Source organism: Globicephala melas, chromosome 9, assembly GCF_963455315.2.
Source record: "Globicephala melas chromosome 9, mGloMel1.2, whole genome shotgun sequence".
Lineage (NCBI taxonomy): Eukaryota > Metazoa > Chordata > Mammalia > Artiodactyla > Delphinidae > Globicephala > Globicephala melas.
This window is the reverse complement of record NC_083322.1, coordinates 3238741-3256875: the sequence shown is the minus strand read 5'-3', so window position 1 is coordinate 3256875 and position 18135 is coordinate 3238741. Positions and strand designations below refer to the sequence as shown.

The 18135-nt window shown below is 46.2% G+C and overlaps 1 protein-coding gene across 5 annotated transcripts in view; it reads left to right on the top strand.

Moving 5' to 3' along the window:
- DPP6 (dipeptidyl peptidase like 6) overlaps positions 1–18135 on the top strand; it is a 1029560-nt gene that overhangs the window by 770524 nt on the left and 240901 nt on the right. For all 5 annotated transcript variants that reach the window (XM_060305069.2, XM_060305068.1, XM_060305071.1 and 2 more), the window contains exon 6: positions 16127–16179. In XM_060305069.2, the coding sequence (XP_060161052.1) occupies positions 16127–16179 (53 nt within the window). The remainder of the gene's footprint in view (positions 1–16126; positions 16180–18135) is intronic.

The following is an 18135-nucleotide window of genomic DNA, read 5'->3' as shown; positions in this document are numbered from 1 at the left end:
TTATCAGCAAAGAAGTAAAGGAATAAACATGAAGGGTTTTGGCTTCTGGAGTATTTATTAGTGTATAAAAAAGGGAAGGCTCACCCCACGGGCTGCTCTCAGGAAGTAGCAATTGTCCTCGGTCAGGAGGCTGAGAGGAGCCCTGGAGGCCAGGCTAGTGGAGGACAGTTTGGGGAAAGAGAGAAAGTTTAGGTGCTTGAAAAGGAGGAGGACAAAGGCTCTTCAGGTAGTCGGCACAGGTCATGCTGTTTCTTTCCATGAGAAAGAAAACTTGGCCCCAGGTGGCTCAAGTCAGGAAGGGGAGGGAAGGACACACTGACGGGGAAAGGCAGCCTTGGGAGCTGCAGGACTCGGGTGATGTGAGCAGGACTCGGCTTCTCCCTCTTCGTTTCTGGGCTTGGTGCTGGCTGTGCTCTCCAGCTCTTTCCCCCATGTGGCTGTAGGAAAGCTGCTAGAAGTTTCTGGGCTGGATCGTTCTGGAACTATATCCCGTGGGAAATAACAGTCACTTTTCTTGCAGATCAAAGGCCAGCACTGTTCATTTGGCCCCAATGGGCTTTCGCAGGGTAGGGCGCCCTTTCCCCTCCCTGAGGGCACTCAGCAGAGATTCTTAGGGATGAGAAAAGGCTTCATTGAGGGGCTGAATGCAGATATTCGGACCGAGGTCTGTGGGAGACCAGCCTCCTTGCAGGAACCTGAATTCTCTGTCCTTCCTGTGGACTCATAGTGTTTCCTTCTCATGCACAGTTCTCCCCTTTATATTGTTACACCGCTGATTCCTGTAGAAAATCGTAATACAGAAAGGAGCTTTAGCCATCAGGCTAGTCTGGTTCTCATAATATTTTTACAGAACCTCTACAGTTTGCCGACATGGAAACCAAAACCCAGAGTTTATTATGTGCTCGGAGCCATGCTGTCACTTAAAGGCAAGGCTGAAGCTTGGCCTCAGACTCCCCGATGGGGGCGATTTCCATGCTGACCTGGTGTCCTGAGAACCCAGCACAGCCCTGTCCCTAAAAATGCTTCAGATACACTATTTCGTTTTAACTTCAGTCATGTGATTAAGTACGGTTGTCATCCCCATTTCATAGATGAGGAAACCGAGGCTAGAGAATGTGTGTTTGCACAGCTCTGAGTGACGCAGCCGAGAGACTGTCCCTGGTCAGTGCTGTCCATCATCGCCCCAGTGTTTCTCATTGCCGGGGCATTTGACCCCGTGTTCAGACACTTGTTGGTGTGTGTTTGGGTGTAGATGTGTGGATGTACAGTAACATCCAGAGGTGTACTTGGAGGAACGGGTCATGTGGACCTGCTTGCACATCAGTGTCACCTGACAGTAATGTAGTAAATCAGGTTCTCTGGTGCTGGGGTTGAGCATCAGTACTTTTTAAAAGGTCCCCAGTAACATTACGTGGTGCCAGGTTTGCAAACCAAATGCCTTGGACAGAGGTTCTCAAACATTGGTGTCCTCGCCCGGGAACACTTGTTAAAGTATTTGGTTGGTTTTGTCAAAAGGCAGATCCAAAGACTCGGATGCAGCAGATATGGGGTGGACCCCGGAATCTGCATTTTTAGCAAGCACACTAGATGATTCTGACAAAAGTAGGTGGTCTGTGGACCACACTTTGAAAAGCTCTGCTACAGCTCTGAGCTCTGAGAACAGCCTTGAGTTGCCATCTGGCGAGTCCTGAAGAGCCGTGCAAGCTGGTTAGCTTCAGTATTTTTAGTTCAGGGAACAGCGATACAGAACTCAGCAACCCAGTCCAAATAGAGAAGGATTCTTCCTTAAATGCTCATTAGAGGACCTTGAGCATATGGCAAATGTATAGTCAGTATCGACTGATCACTTTTTGATGTCGGTCTCATCATAACCGTGCAGCATCTGAATGCCATACATTAAAATGCCACCTCCTTTGCTTCTAACCCTGGTTTAAAACTCATACCAAAGGCAGAACATCCCGTGATTCCTCAGATATCTTTGGAATTGTCAAACCAGAAGATATATTTAGAGCCCTCTTGTGCAGAACACAAAATTTCACCACACACAGAATTGCCAATTAGGAGGGGAGGTGCAGAATATGGTAATGACGCAAGCAGGCTGCAGTTTTCCCCTCTGAATTACAAGGATAGTTTCAAGGGTGCACTAACTCTGAATGAGTTTTTCTTCTTTTGATGCTGCCCACGGAATCTTCTCTCCAAGCAATTATTCTTGTCCCATCAGCGATCAGAGAGAACACCCTTCTCCATTTCTGTGTACTGAGTTCCCTGACCTCATGGCACAGTTTCGTCCTCACCTGCAGACAGTACTTTCCTGTATCATTTCAGTGGATTCCTCCCCATCCACGATGACAAACAACTCACATTAAATCAACTAAATGCCATTTTAAGATCACCTATGATTTTCTTTAGGATGCCCTACATTTTGAAATCTTTTAAGACTGAGATTTCTAGGGACATTCATAGATGAATGAAAATTGAAACACCACCCCAGCTACTCCCTCATCCCCTGCCCCTCCTCCCCATTTTCAAGAGTTCTTTTTGTCTCAAGGATAGTCAACTCTGGACCTGAATTTTTTTTTTTTTTAATTGATTCCATCTACTTTTCCTCCTAACCTGGGATGTTATATCCTAGTAACTATGACATGATTTGGGAGACTGCTGAGAATGTGTCTGTAATATGTCTATAACGTTCATAGAATGTATTAAGCCCCTCCAAGGTTGGTATAACCCTACGTATGTATAACCAATCGATTACAGGGCTTTTTCTACATTTGTTTCAGTATGCGCTTTCTAAACCTTTAAGTTACCTCTTCTGACTTGAAGAAGGATGGTCCTTCCAGCCTCTTGTCCCCAGGTTTTCTCCTCCTGCCCTGTGTTCACTGTTCATCTACCAGCCACGACCCCTCTCAGCCCCAGTGCCCTCTCCACTCCCCTCAAGCTGGACACATAACACCTGCCAGCAAACACTGCCGTCCAACTCTGGCGTGGGACATCTGCCTCGAGGCTTGGGAAAGAGGCAGGTGCCACGTGGTGTGGGGAGCTGACCTGCGCGAAGATGGTGCCTCAACAGCCCCGTGCTTTGTGAGTCCTTCTTGGAGATGTGCTCAACACAGTACCCCACCCCCGTGCTTAGTTCGTCTGTTTTTAGACTCATTTACCAGGTCTTTGTTGCATTTCTTTTTACAAGTGCCTGCCCCTAGTTAAACTGAGAAAATAATTTCTTATTCGGGCTGTGGTAGGATCGCTCACATAGCAACGATAACGAGGGAAACCATATATCTTGGTTTGTCTGGAACGGATGGTTCCAGACAAACAATTTGTGCCTGTTTTCCCAACATAATTGTTGATCGCTCCACTTCCTCTGTGCCTGTTTGGGTGGCACATTATATAGTGACAATGGCATTATGTTTGGTAATTCCAGATCAAGAAGACATCGGAGAGGCTGGTTATGATGATAATCACAGATGCCAGATTTTGCTCTTCTGGACACATAGGCAGGACCCTGGTGGTACCTGATTACCCCTCATTGTGCGTGTATGGTGTCCAGTCAAACCAGACCCACTGGAGCCTCTGAAATCACTCCCAGGGCTGTGGTACAAGTCCCAGCCCTTTGCTCACCCGGGTTGATTCTTCCAGAAGGAGGCAGCCAAGGGGATAGAAAACAAGCTGGAATCAGAGCAGGAAAGCTAGCCTCTGCCAGAATCCCCTTCTCTTCCTACCATTAGTGTCCATGTCACCCAGAAGCTGCCTGTCTCAGGGGCATTGATGATCTCTTACTGCTGAAAAGTGAAAGGAAAGGCCTCTGAGAATAAGCAAAGGAGAGCCTGAGAATGGGGGGTTCTCAAGAAACTCAAGAAAGGGAAACATGAGCTGTCTCAGAGGTGGAGGAGAAGCGGGGAAGCACAGACATGACCTCCCACAAAACCTAGTATGACGTGCATGGAAAACAGAGTAACGTGGATGAGAACAAAACCTTCAAAAATGTTCATGAAAATGAGAGAACAAGCTACAAGGAAGTCGTACTGCAGGGAGTATGAAGTGTTACACAAAGCGTGGCAGCGCAGACGGTGTGTCTGCTGGGGCAGCTGGGCGACAGGTCGCTCTCAGCGATTTCTACCTGTTGGATTCCAGAATCTTCTCAGGTCACTTGTATCCTAATTTATTGTCTGTCGTACCCACGAAGGATTCTTTTTAAGGGACTCTGTGGATTAAGAACCATCAGTGTGTAGCTGAATCAGCCTTGGATGCAGAATGCTGGGTTTCTGATACGGAAGGGCAGCTGTCAGTTGGAGAAAACCCTCAGTCGGGCATGACTGGGAGAACACACTCCTGGGGACCCGTCGACTTGTCCCCTGATGCTCCGTTCCAGGCGGCGCTAAGGCTCTCTCCTGGACCACTGTGCCCTGGTCCTGTCTTCAAGGAGCTGTGGCTCTGTGGCCATTTGCAGCAAAGCCCCAGCCCTTGCTTCTCATCTGGCACCAGCTGACTGATGCTAATGCCTGTGGGATGGGGACGAGGGGTCTCGCCAACACGCTGCCCAGGTCGCTTCGATGTCACATCAGAGAGTCTCTGAGAAGGGAACTCGAGAGGGAGGCGGGGGAAACTTGCTGAAGTTCAAGTGAAGGTGAAGGAAGTGTTATATCAGGATGTGTTGGGCAGATGGCAACATCTTGGAAAGTTCCTGAGGGACGGGGGCCTGTACTGGGTCCAGGGGGATCCAGAGGAAAGAAACTGAAAGAAAGAAAGGTACCCAAACCACCAGTCTGGTGAGAGGTCAGACCCGGGTCCAAAGCCCACTCCTGCATGTGAGCACAGGAGGGTTCCTGCTGCACGTGAACGGGAATTCAGGAGGCGGTGAGAGGAGAAAGGAGTCGCCTTAGACGTGGATAAGCAGGGCAGAGGAGTACCCACGCGGAGACAGTGAGCGGGCGATGAAAAACGGGGACTGGAATTGTGATGTGAGCGTCGGTGGGGGGAGACTGACTTGCCAAAAATCAATCTACCTGCTATTTAGCGTCCTATGATACACACACAAATACAGAGATGTAAAGGAAAAAAAAACAGAAGAGGAGAAGGAGCGGAGGGAGGAGAGGAACTGACTGGACTTCTCACCCGGGCCTTCGGTGGAGGCCTGGTGCAGACGTAGCCCGGGCCCGGGAGCACATAGGTGTTTCCAGTGCACCTTCTTATCAAGGAGGGACGTGCCGCTGTTGGTCTTTATATTGTGCTAATTAAGTGCTGGTGGGTCCTCCATCCATCAACGCCCGTTTACCAGAGGAGAGAACCAGGTGTTCACGCACTGTCTTCCTTTTCTGTCCTTTGAAGTGAGTCCAGTGCACTTGGCCTTCAGTGTCACAGGGACAGGGCTCAGGAGAGGCTACAGAGAAGCCGGTGAACTGCTGTGCAAAGGAGGTGGTGCAGAAGCCCAGCCCTGTGTAGCTGCAAGTGAGCGACTTCCCCCCGTGTCACCCTCTTCATGTCCTCCTTGCTCTCCGTGTCTCACTCTGGCCCGCGGGACCACTGGGATTCTGTGCCGTTCCCCGAGGCCTTGACTTCCATTGACTGCTAGCTGGTCTTGTGCAGTGGGAGAGCTAATTATGGCTCTGGCGTTAATCTTCTCACGGTTACTTTCTTCTTAATATTGTTCTCTTGAAAATGGGTCTATCAGTAGCCTTTACGGCTGGTAAAGAGGAGGTGATTGAAGGTGGGAGAAGCTTTCTTGACAGGGTGTTATAGTGAGAACAAGGTCAAGCCACATGTGAAAAGACATTGACCTCCTGCGTCTGTTCCTGTGACAGTATGTGGCCTTGGACCAATCAGTTTGCATCTCTGAGCCTCTGTTTCTTAATTTAAAAGAGACTCGAGGAGGAGCTATCGATACTCCAGCCGCAGGACCAGGTGTTGTGAGGGTCAAGTCAAAGGATACAGAAAAAAGTGGTTTGTAAATTCTAAAGGTCTCTATGATGTAAGGAATTTTTACTTATTTTTATCTTGCCTCTCCACAAGGCTGATCCTACAGGCAATAGTGCCGGTGAGAAGAGACAGAAAAGAGAGCAAGGAAAAAGAAAACGTTGTGTCCTCAAGCAAAATCAGGAGTGAGTCAGCAGAAAGGCCTGGCAAAACAATAGAACAGAGAGGGCAGTGAGGGAGGGAAGTTGGCTGCCAGGAGGAGTATGGAAGTCGGGCATCGTTTCTTAGTGGCCGGCCACGCAGAGGACAGGGAGTGACAGAGCCCGGGAGGAAGTTGGGGCACGCTGGTGTGTGTCCCTGAAAATCAGGAAGGAGAGCCTCATGGATCACTTCCTTTGAATTTCTTCCTAGCAACCCTATGACTGATTTCATTTGTCTCCAGAAGATGAGCTTAAGACACATGGACATGCTCCTTGAATTGAAATGTCCAAGTGAAGACACAGGAAATGATTAAAGAGAAATTTCTCAGCTCTTTCTGGATGTCAGAGATGCTCTTGAAATGTATATTTGGAAACACAATCCGAATCACAGCTGAAAGTTTTACTGTTCGTCTCTGAAATTTAAGATATTTATTTAGATGCATCCTCATTTTTAACCATGTTGTTTTTATCCTCAGATGTTCTCATAGTGAGTTCTGGAGAGCGTTATGTGTGAAAGGCACAGAGGATGAAAGAAACATTCTCTACTAAGAAGTTAGATGAATGGGGATTGGTGGCAAAAGAATGAATTAGGGCATATTAGGGGTGGGTGTGGTATGCAGAGCAGAACTAGACATTTGAAGAGACTGCAGGTTCAAGAGGAAACCACCATCTCTACTCTCTTAAATTTAGAAAGTTTGGTGGAAGACCAGTGCTTCCAGGAGGAGAGGAGTTGAGATACAAATACTGAATCCTAAGGGCTTTTAATTACTTTTGTAGCTTGAAACTGGCAACCCTATATCTGCTCTGTTTTACACCTGCTAGATGTTTACCCTGAACTGTGAGGTCCAGATCATGAGGAAGGAACGGCATATGCAACCAAGGGGAAAACAAAGGACATTTTGTTTATATGGAGTCATTTCCTAACATTTATGTTACATCATAGGAGCTAAACATCTTTTTTTTTTCTTTTACTAAATGTTTCAATTTGTTTCTAGTTATTTGGGGCCCTCTAGAGAAATTTTCTTTTTAAATTATTACAGCAAGAACTTTGACTTCACGAAATGATATCAAATAAGTTGGCAAAGGGTGAGGAAATATATACCAAATGCAGTCATTAGAACCCAGGGGTGATCGTGGCCCTGTGCTGACAGAAGGAGCAGCTTCTCTGGAAGGACCAGTGCCTTCAGGAAACTTCCCATCACCATCAGCATCAACATCAGGACTTGAAATTCACAGAGACCAGGCAGGAGGTCAGATATTTGGGCAAGATGCTGGGTCATTGGGGGTAGAGCCCAATAGAAGACATGAATGGAACAGGAGATTAAAAATCAAGCAGAGACTTGAATCTGCCAGGAGATGAGATTTCTCCAGAATGTTGGAAAGGAAGCAGTGTGGGTTCTCATGTGGGACTCTGTCACAGTCAGGAGCTTGTCAGATGGGACATGCTAAGGCTTGAGCTCCCAGATCCAGGCTTCAGCACCTACACTGAGACGCAGTTAAACGTAAGCACCGGCCAGAGCAGAGACGGGGAGGGCAGGGGGCGAGGTCTCCACTGGGACTTGACGGGTTCTCTGAATGGGGAAGAAGTTTAGGGTCGCCAGGTTCAACATCGCCACTCGCTGCATTCACCTGGACGCCCCAGCAAATTCAGCCTCCATACTTTCAGTAATGGGGCCGGGAAGCCTTGTTAGTGTTGGATAGCTTTCATCACCAGAAGTTAGCATCGTTGGACTGAAATCGATTTCCCTATCATGCGCACTTGTCAACATTATCCTTCCTCTTGTAGTAAATGAGAACAGGCTTGCCCACACTTACTCACAAAGCCCCTTAAACCTGTAAGGACAGCCCTCCAGCTCCCCTTCATCTTCTCTCTTCCGGGCGGACCACCTGCTCCGGGTGTCTCTCAGGTGGCTTTCTTTCCAGACTCCAGCCAACCTGGGCATCTTCTCTAGAGTATTTTGACCCATTGGTCTCACTCCTCAAAAAAAGCAGCACTCTGAACTTGGCCCATTTCTCCAAATGTTAAGGGAAAGGGTTTCTGGACAAGATACTCATCGTTTCTTCCCAGAAAGACCCTACGAGCTGGTTAGCTCCTGTCTCATCATATGTTGTAGATGTCTCAGTTGTTTCAATTATTCAAAGAGGGACCTGGATGGAATAGTCAGGGGAGCCTTTGTCAGATCCTGAAGGCCCACCGGGTCATTAGCCATTCCACAGACAGGTCTTTGAGAGCTTCTCGGAAGCACGACAGCTGCTCCATGATCATGGATCCTGACCATGGATGGAAGCAGCAGTGCAGGTTGTTCAGAAGAATGTGTCAAGACCAAGACTTAGGAATGCACCAGGTGAATGTGACGATTCATGATGTATTTTTGAAAAAACAGAGGGTATGTTTGCTCACCTCACTTCTCCCCACATTAACTGAGGGGGCACCAGGGCTTCAGGCTTAACTGTTTGATCTTCACCACCTTCCTGAAAGGTTGTCAGGGACACAAGGCAACTCTGGAAGGTGTTGGTGCATCCGTTGCCTTGATGGTGAGGATGCCACCACAGGTGTCACACGTGTCCAAACTCATCATCTTGCACACATCACATATGGGCAGTATTTGATATATCAGTTATTCCTCCGTAAAGCTGTTTTCAAAAAGGTTTTGAGGGAACATTTACAAAATGTTACAAAAGGAACACGAACAGTGCATGACTCTCATGAAGCATCTGTCATGGTCCATGAAACCTTGGCTTGGGTTTGGGAGACAGATTGCTCGCTTTCTCCTGGGGGACTGGCTGTGTGTTAATTCTCAGTAGAGCTGGGTATTGCCAGCTAGAACCTAATGGAATTTCCTTCTCTTTGGGAAATAGAACTTTTAAAACTGTGAGGAGATAGACCCTCTGGGTAAACACTTTATTTTCTCCAATTTTAAAGCCCAGAAATCTCACATTTTCCAACTTCTTTTAGAGTTTTTATTCTTTCCCTTCAGGTTTCTATTTTTTTCACTCATCAGCGTGCATCTCATGCAGATAATTTTTCTTCTTTTTTTTACTGTTCGGTTTCCAAATCTCACTTTCGATCTTTTTCCTGTGTTAATATTTGCCAGTACTTTTAGCCTCTATTCACATCACGTTACCATACCTTATTTCTTTAACCATGTATTCCATCCATGTGTCCTTGATCCTAACTTGGGAGACTCTTACTCTGAGCTCATCTGCACCCTCTGATATGTTTAATTTCCTCTATAAATAGAATATAGGATCAAATAGGAAGGGGATAGGCATGTGCCCCGGAGCATCTGCTTTGGGATGGTCACACCTGTAACCGAAAGTGGGATCCGGCTGCTCGCCACTTAAAAGCCATTAAAGAGGCCAGGTTGGTGGAGAGGGAAGTTTGCTTTAGTTTGGAGGCCGGCAGCCGGGGGTGGGGGGGGGGGAGAGGGCAGACTTCTGTCCAAAGGCCGGCTCCCCCCACCTCGCCGCTGACAGGCAGGGGGCAAGAGCTTTTATAGGCCGAGGGAGGGGGCTACATGCAGCAGCAGCGCAGTCAGCTCTGACCATCATATTGAGATCGGTCCTGCGGTGGTCTGACCAGCGTCACCTTGATTGTTTTAAGTACAGCTAGTCTTCAGTTCCAGGGTCGGTTTGTTCCCATTTCCTTGAGGCCAGTTCTCAGAATTGTGGCAGCTTATGTCATGGCTACGTCTGGTCATCATGTAGTTAACTTCTCCTACCTGGTGGGTTTCAGTATCTGTAAGACAGCTCACAGGACAGGGCTCAGAATATTACCTATAGCCCTTGAGGAGGAACTAAAGGTCCTTGACTTTGCTTACTGACTATTATGATTTGATCTCTTTAGACTTTTTTCTGTTGTTTCTGCATTTTCTCATTTCTCTGATTAAACTTATTCTTTGGCTAAAGTGTTTCCACAGATGAAAGGCAGGCGATGGACACGGGAGGGCAAGGACCATAGGGTCCTGCTCCGTTTCACACCCATTCTAGCTGCACTCCTCACAGCGGCTGTCCAGCCTCTGCTTGAATTCTGTCAGTGCTGGGGGGCTTACCACCTCAGGGGACCATCCATCTCGCTATTGGAACACTAAAGAATAGAGAGATTGTGCTGACCAGGCACCAGGGCAAAATCTCAGTTGTTTTCCTACCTCTCCCAGCCCCTGAAATAGGTCAGCTCCAACTCTGCATTCTCAGTGGAATTCCTGTTTTCTTACAGCCCAAAAGAGCAGAGAAAAAAAAAAGTTTCATGGATTCTGCATAATGCTAGTCACTCGATCGTATAATTCTCCTTAAAATTTAAACGAGAGCATTCTTGGTTCCTTTCTCGTGGTTTACATTTCCTGAACAAATACTCACAGCTCTAACACTCAGGCTCAGAGGTTAAGTAATTTTCCTGAGTTCACCCCTCGGCGATCAGCAGGCTGAGAACTGACCCTGTGTCTTCCTCTAAGACTGTATAAGAATAGTAGTGGCTCCACGGGAGTAGGCGTGTCCTGCTCCAGACCTGCCCCGAACCGCCACACCCACCACGCTGCTCCCGACCGGCCGGGAAGCAGGGACTGGCCGAGGCCTTGGGCAGGAGGGGAGGAGCGCTGGCGGGGCAGCTGGAAGGTCATCCCAAACTAGGGCAGTGTTACTGGGGATGGAAAATGTGCTCTGAATTTAAGGTTCATTCCAAAGTTACAAAGTCCAGTGAAATTCGGAAACCAGTTGTACATGGACAGTAAGGAAAGGAAGGAATAGAAATGGTTGGCGCTAATTCCAGTATGTTTCTACCGAGAGACCAGGTAAGTGGAAGAACATCAAAGAGAATTATTTAGGAGGAAAAGAGTTTATTTGGTTTTCAAAATATTGAATGTGGTGTAAAAGTTTTGGGTAAACGCATCTATGCTGAAAGCCCCGACACAAGCTGAAGATATGAGTCTAGAACTCAGAAGATGGACCAAGTATAAAAATATGAATTCAGTAAGAAGCCTCACAGAAAGCAGAAATGAATGTGCTCTTCCAGACCAAGGGTGTAGACCGACAAGGGAAACCCCCAAGAGTGGCACGTTGGTGCCTGCGTCCATTCAAGGGGTCTGCGCAGCAGAAAGGAAAGGCAAAGAGGCTGGAAGGAGGAAGGCAAGAGGAGATCGAAAGCAGTGACCCGCCATGGAGTGAAGAAGGGAGAAGGATTCCTGTCACCTTTATCACGTACCGCAGAGAGAGCGAGCCCGCTGGACATTAGGAAGATATCATGTGTACGGCAGCGGGACATCCGCCTGGAGGTGGCGCTTTGAGGACGTCGGGAGGATAATGCAGTGGGTTCAAAGTGATAGAAAGTGAAGCAGCGTAGACTTTCCTTATGAAGTGCCATGATAGTTTCAAAGAAGAAGGAGTCGGAGGGGTGGCAGGGAGAACGACCAAGGATTTTTTAATGTGGGAGATTTGAATTCTGCAGATTCGGGAGAAGGAACAAGGAGAGGGAGTGATGAAAAATATAAGGCACGTAATTCGTGGTAGAGGAGTTGATAAAGTTCAACAGGTATCAGGAGGGGATGGGGTCAAGATCTCAGAGGTTAGTCCCGGAGAGGAAGGATGGAGGGAGGCCTGAAGGAAGGTGCTTGCCATAGGGATGACGAGTGGGTGATAGATTTGAGAAGGACTTAAGAAGTTAATCTGGCACAATTTGGAGATAGATTGAATTGAGCCAGAGGAGGAAGGAGGCAAAGAATGGAGTCAGGAAAAACTAGGTTTTCAGCTCAGATTACTGAGGGGATGAGGGAGCCACCGACTGGGATAGGAAGTATCAAAGGAGAACTGGGTTTTAAGGGTAGATAAGAGATAACTTGGAGAATATTGAGTTTGGGGTGCCTGTGAGACATAAGATGGAGATGTCGAGGGGGGAATCTGGTACACTGGTCTACAATTGAGGAGATAGATCTGTGAAATTACCAATATTCAGATAATCATAGTTTAAAACTACAAGAGTGGAAGGTTTCATAGAGGAAGAAGATGTAAAGTGAGTCTGGGCTAGTATGCGTGATGGGGCTGAGGTAGGAAAGACCGGAGAGAAATCAAAAGTGTGGCTCAGGGGGTGATGAAGGGAGAGGATCAGAAAGAAAGCTGTGGGCAGAGTGATGTTTCAGAAATATTAGAAGCAGACCAAATATGACCTTAGCCCAAGACAAGCCCTTCACTGGTTATTTTTTCCCAATTATTGAATGTCAGTATCAACTATGTTGCATGATATATTTTAAAAAATACTATGCTGAAATTGTCTTCCCATCTTGTGAATGGTATTTTGGGTAACAGGTTTTCATGCATTCATTTTTCAAGAGCAATTTGTTGCTGTGGGAAGAAACCGAAGTAACTTATATTCATGAACTTCTAAAAGTCCACTCACAGAATAACAATGCAGTCTTACCAACTTCCAACTCTTTGTACTTTTTTCCATGATCAGAAGTATTTAGAGTCTGTTTTAAAGAAAGAAGCATAAATACAGGAGATAGAGACCACAAAAAAAAAAAAAAAAGAAAGACTTTTATCTCTCCAAGGAACAAATTCTTTCAGTGAGATATAGTTTATTGTTAATGCGTTTTGAGGTAAGCCATCGTGCAAATGAAACTCTTGAAATTTGTCCTCTTTCAAAGTTGTTTTCTTTGTGCCTGGGGTTCTTTTGGCTCCAGGTAGAGGGAATATTTTGTGGAAGAGAATGGTATTTGATTGTTTCATCTTGGAGCAATGAGAAAATCCTTGCATCTTCCTGCCACTTCCCCATTTTTTTGAGTAGCACTGAGTCATAATTGCACTTTCATGTTAAAGGCTTTCCATTTGCATTAACAGTTTACTCTGGAATGCTTCTGTCCCATACATAGTTGGCAGATCCAGTCTCTACTTCCTGACTCTCTTTCATTTTGTTTGAATTTTTCTAATTAGTGATTTAGTTTTCCAGATATTCTGTTACATTTCCCATCCATATATGCCGTCTTTTTTCTTTTTGCCTGACAGTACAGACATAGAATTGTAAAGGGGTAGTTCTCTCTCATCTTCTTACCATTGCCCTTATGAGGTTATTTTAATTCTGTCTTCCTTGTTCTCATTGCTTCCACTCAGAAGATAGTCACAAAGCTGAATTTCAGGGTCATTTGCAGGTATATTTAAAGAGGTATGCAAAGATGTAAGTCTAGGGGTTTGGGAATGTCATAACCAGAGAATGAATTGAAATCACTGTTTCCAGATTAAGACCAAGAAAGACAGCACATGTCCTTACTTTGCGTGTTTATTATGTCTGTTGGTATTCTGGATTTTTCAGTTGACAACAATCATCTTGGATTTGTAACTTGAGAATTAAGAGCTATACCCCTTGTTCAGGCAATTTCCAATATGTGCTTAGAGAGAAACAGACCTCAGGCCAAATCCTGCTTGCGTTTGACTCAATTCTCCTATCCTAAAAATGGAATACTAATACCTTCCTCATACAGATTGAATGAATTCATGTATGCTAAGGAGTTGGCATGCTACCTAGTACATAGTACGTGCTTCAGAATGCTAGCCATTCTCAACACCAGCATCACCACCACCGTCACCTTTGGTGCTTTGGACTGTTCTCTGCGGTCATTTCAAAGGCTTCCTCCAAGTGTTTTTGCCTATAATGGCCCCCCACCAGCCCCTCACTTCTTCTGTACTGACACTCTTTTCGATAAGGAATTTGTATATTTGTTTTAGAAGTTGCTGAAAGTTTTTAGGGAGGGAACCCAGTAACTCAGTGTCCTCACATCTGATTTACTAGCTATCTTTTTTCTTTGGATTTAAACTAGATAGGTTATTTACCTATTGCTGTGTAAGAAACTATCTAAAACTTAGTGGCTTAAGATAACCAACCTTACCTCGTGATTACTGTGGGTCAGGAATTCAGGACCATCTTATCTGAGCATCTCTGGCTCACGTTCTCTCATGAGGTTATCAGCCAGGGCCGCATCATCTGAAGCCTTGACTGCTGGTGAGGAATCCACTTCCAAGCTCCCTGAGTTCCTTGCTGGATGTTGGTGATCGAATGGGGAAGAACCTCGGCCCCCCACCACATAGACCTCCTCACAGGGCTGCTCGAGTGTCCTCACACCATGGTGGCCAACCTCCCCCAGAGCAAGTGATCTGAAAGGGAGCTAGGAGGTGGCCACACTACCTTTTATAACCCGCTCTCAGAAGCCTAGGACCATCATTTCTGTCACATTCTATTTGTTTGAGTCACTAAGTCCCCCGGCACTCAAGCGTACGGAATTAGGGTCCACCCTCCCTCCTCTGCCCCTCTTCCCTGTGCCTCCCCTCCTCCCATCCCCTTTGCCTTTCCTCCACCCTCCTCTACCCTTTCTGCACCTCAGCTTCCTATCTTAACAAGCAAAGGTAATCTTTTGCCTTCCTGGGGTTACTGTGAAAATAAAGTGAGACACATAGTATGAAAAGACACGTGTTGGAAGGAGAGGTCGGAAACACTACACAGCACAGCACCCGATAACCGTGGAGAAGTGGGACGGATCCACCCAGCTTCTGCTCCAGCGTCTGCTCACAGAGGCAACGTTTAGTCGAAGCTCCAGGACCTCGGAGGGGCTCTCTGAGCATCAGTCTGCTCAGGACACAGGGGCTGGTCCACAGGTCTTTCCTTCTTCTCCTGGGGGAGCATCACTGGGCAGCACTTCAGAAACAGCAGTTAGGGTCCTCTGGCCCCGCCCAGATCGCCATGGCAGCTCTGTGAATCTGTGAAGTTCTTCTTCACGGTTTTGTTCCTTAGAGGTTATTTCTTCATAATTAGACCAGTATTTAAAGTAACTCCCCAGTCAGATGCCCATCTCCTGCATCCAGCAGGTCACCCCAGGCCCCATGTGTCTGGTTCAGGAGTCTTGACATCACTGCAAGCAAAACGTCATTGGGACTTAAGTGCTGTTGTTTATTTTCTCCAAATAACTGATCCACTGTGACTTCCTAGAAATTAATCTTGGGGCCCAGACTAGATGGGGGGTCAGAGGTATTAGCAAATCCTACCCATTTTTCCTTTGAAGATTCACTTCCATCATCAGTTCCAAATGCATGCATATTACACGTGCTCTACAGTAGATCTGTCTTACTCAGCTGCATGTCCCTCACCTGTTATCTGTAGAGAGCTGCTTTTAAAATGCTAGTCCCTGAACATTTGCCCACACAGGGTGCCAACTCTCCAAAGTTCCACAGGTAGAGGAAAGAAAGTGAAATGTACGGATCTCACTTCAACCCTGCGGGGTAGCCCATCACATTCCACACCCTGGGGAGGGCCTCTATCCAGAAAGCTGGAGAGGACGGAGACCACGTTCTCCCTTCTTTGGGGGTATCCCTCGCATTGTAGTCACTGCATTTATGGGTTGGGGAGTATTCTCCTGGGTTCAAGAGTTTAAGAGGGACATCTGAGATTTGGGGGTTACAGGAGTTTGGAAATGCTGTTTTGTTGTTGTTACCTTAGTTTTGAAAGCCATGCTCCCCTTGCAATGAGTTCTTAGTTTATTGACCATTCTGTGAAGCTAAAACCTGCACATCAAATTGTCCAAGGGGGCAGGAGTTTGCCCAGTGAAGCCTATCTTGGCTTCAGTACTCACCGAGGATTCACAGTAGAATCGTCCATAGTTTACAGCAGTGCGTGGGTCTTACAGTTTCAGGGTCCAGCTGGCTGTCAGGTAGCCTCCAGTGAGTAGTGTCCTCTTAGTTCTGTGCTACATTTATTTGAGCTGGAAGTCTCTGCCCCTGATTTAATCACAAGCCAGGTAGTCATGGAGATGACATCTAGCCTCTGGCTGCCCGGTAAACTACAGGCAAATGGTGAAAATAAAACAAACAGGGTATGCAAATTAACTTCCTGAGTAAATAAAAGACTTTGCTGCCAGGTCTCCGGACTGACTACTTTTGGTCCAGGGCTGTTTATTAGGAGTCACAGTGATTTGAAAAATATCATAATCACAACCTTTGTCTCAACGCCTGTTTTATTGTTTCTTGTGTTTTTTTGTCTGTTTCAGATATATCAACACTCCTATACTGGATATTATGTCCTGAGCAAAATTCCTCATGGGTAAGATTGTTCTTTCATTTTCTTTTAACGTGAAATCTGCAAAACAAAGCGCAAAGCAGAGCGCTGATTAGTTGCTTAATTCTTAGGGCAGGAAATGAGGCACCTTATTTCTTGACAGCAAAGTGTCCCCATGCTGTGGGACCTCCGTGATGCCTCCAGGGCCGAGGGGGTCACTTGAGTCCAGTTTCTTGCCCATTTGTGAAGCCCCCCTTCCTAGAACAGCTCCACCACTTCCTGCTCTGGTTCCCAGGTTTGCAGAGAAAGATTCCCCCTTCCCCGCCCCACTTTGTAATCAGCTGTGGCCCCTCTAGGGCATGGTGATTCGACCTAGGACTCCCAGGAAGGTTCCTGGTTTTATATACGTAATAGAGAGGGCAGCACCCCTAAGCTCATCTTGTTTCTCAAAAATGCAACATTTGGGACCCAAAAGTGTGAGTGGGGAGGGAAGACATGAGTGCAAGCGTGATTTTGCTGAGTTTTCAGTTCTGGGTAGACACAGCCGCACACAGCGTGGGGTGCGTTATCAGGAACTCATCTTTGGAGTCCGGAGGTGTTAAGACATGATTGAAGTTTGGTGGAGCCATTTGTTGAGTGGGCAAGGGGAAAACCAGTTGCAGAGCAAGGAGAGTGTGGCAGGGATGGCTTTTACTGCTTCCATTTTTATTTTCTTTCTCTCCCCTCGTCTTCCTCCTTCCTCCTTCTTCCTCCCCTCCCCCACCCACCTACAACCCCTCCACCCTCACCCCTGCCTGTGTTCTTGTTCCCACCTTTTCCTTCTCCTTCATACCCTCCACGGTTTCTCTCACTTTTTGTTCGAAAAGGTGAAGTGCTCAGGAAATGTTCAAAGAAATGGGATTGTGCTACTGGCAATGTTGTGTAAATTCCTGTGACTATTTACGGGGAGGCATCCTAATTTTCCTAAGCAAATTTAAACAAACAGCAGGAGTTGCTAAAAAGTATTGTTCCATAGAGAGCATTAATCACAGCATCTGTGTTTCACAACTGCTGCTGTCTGTTTTCTACTAAGTTTAGGTAGAATATGAGCATATCCTTGGAAAAACAACATGGGGAAAATAATTTCACTTGATAAATGAAAGATACATGTAGACATGCGGCCAAATGTGATTAATCGTTTCCATTATACTAGTAGAAAAATCAAGCCCCGAGAAACTGAAGATGACCCCCGTAGTGAAAACAAAGTATCCATAGGTGTTTTTTTTAAAAAAAAAAAGCACAGTTCAAATAGAAACTCAAATGTTTTTCACTAAGGACGAATTATTCTATTATTTTTCAAGCAGATATGCATCTTCCAGGGTCACGGCAGGCAGGAGTATATTATGCCTTGAGATTTATCTACCCCTTCTGGGAACAATAGAATTTATTGTAGATGATGGATATTTCATTTCATCTTATATAAATTTGTAAAACTCAAAACCTGAAAAGCATTTTGTGCTTGACACATGGTGTAAAGATTTTACTGCATCAGTTAGAATTTAAGAGAAATAGGTTCTGAGGACCTGGCACAAGAGTTTGCCAAACCAGCCACAAACCGAAGGACAAGATGGTATGGCTGAAGCCTTGGTTTCAGTGCTCATGATGAGGATGATGACCCCTCCATAGAGGATGCCAACGAAGAGTGAGCTGCTTTTGGTATTTTTTAAATAATCATAGTAATAATAATTGCCATCATGTATTGAATGAGTCTTAAGTGCGCCCACCCTAGGATATCAGTCCTGCAAAAAAGCATTCTTCTCCGCCTTTCACAGTGAGAACTCTGTCATCTCATAGCTGGTGCCCAGGAGAGCTGGAATCCAGCATGGCCTGGCTCGCTCTCAATCCTGTGCCATCAGAACAACTGCCTTGGGTAAAATTACAGCTGTAAATATCAGATTTTTAGTGGTGCTAATTTATTGCTTTTTTTTTTTTTTGCGGTACGCGGGCCTCTCACTGTTGTGG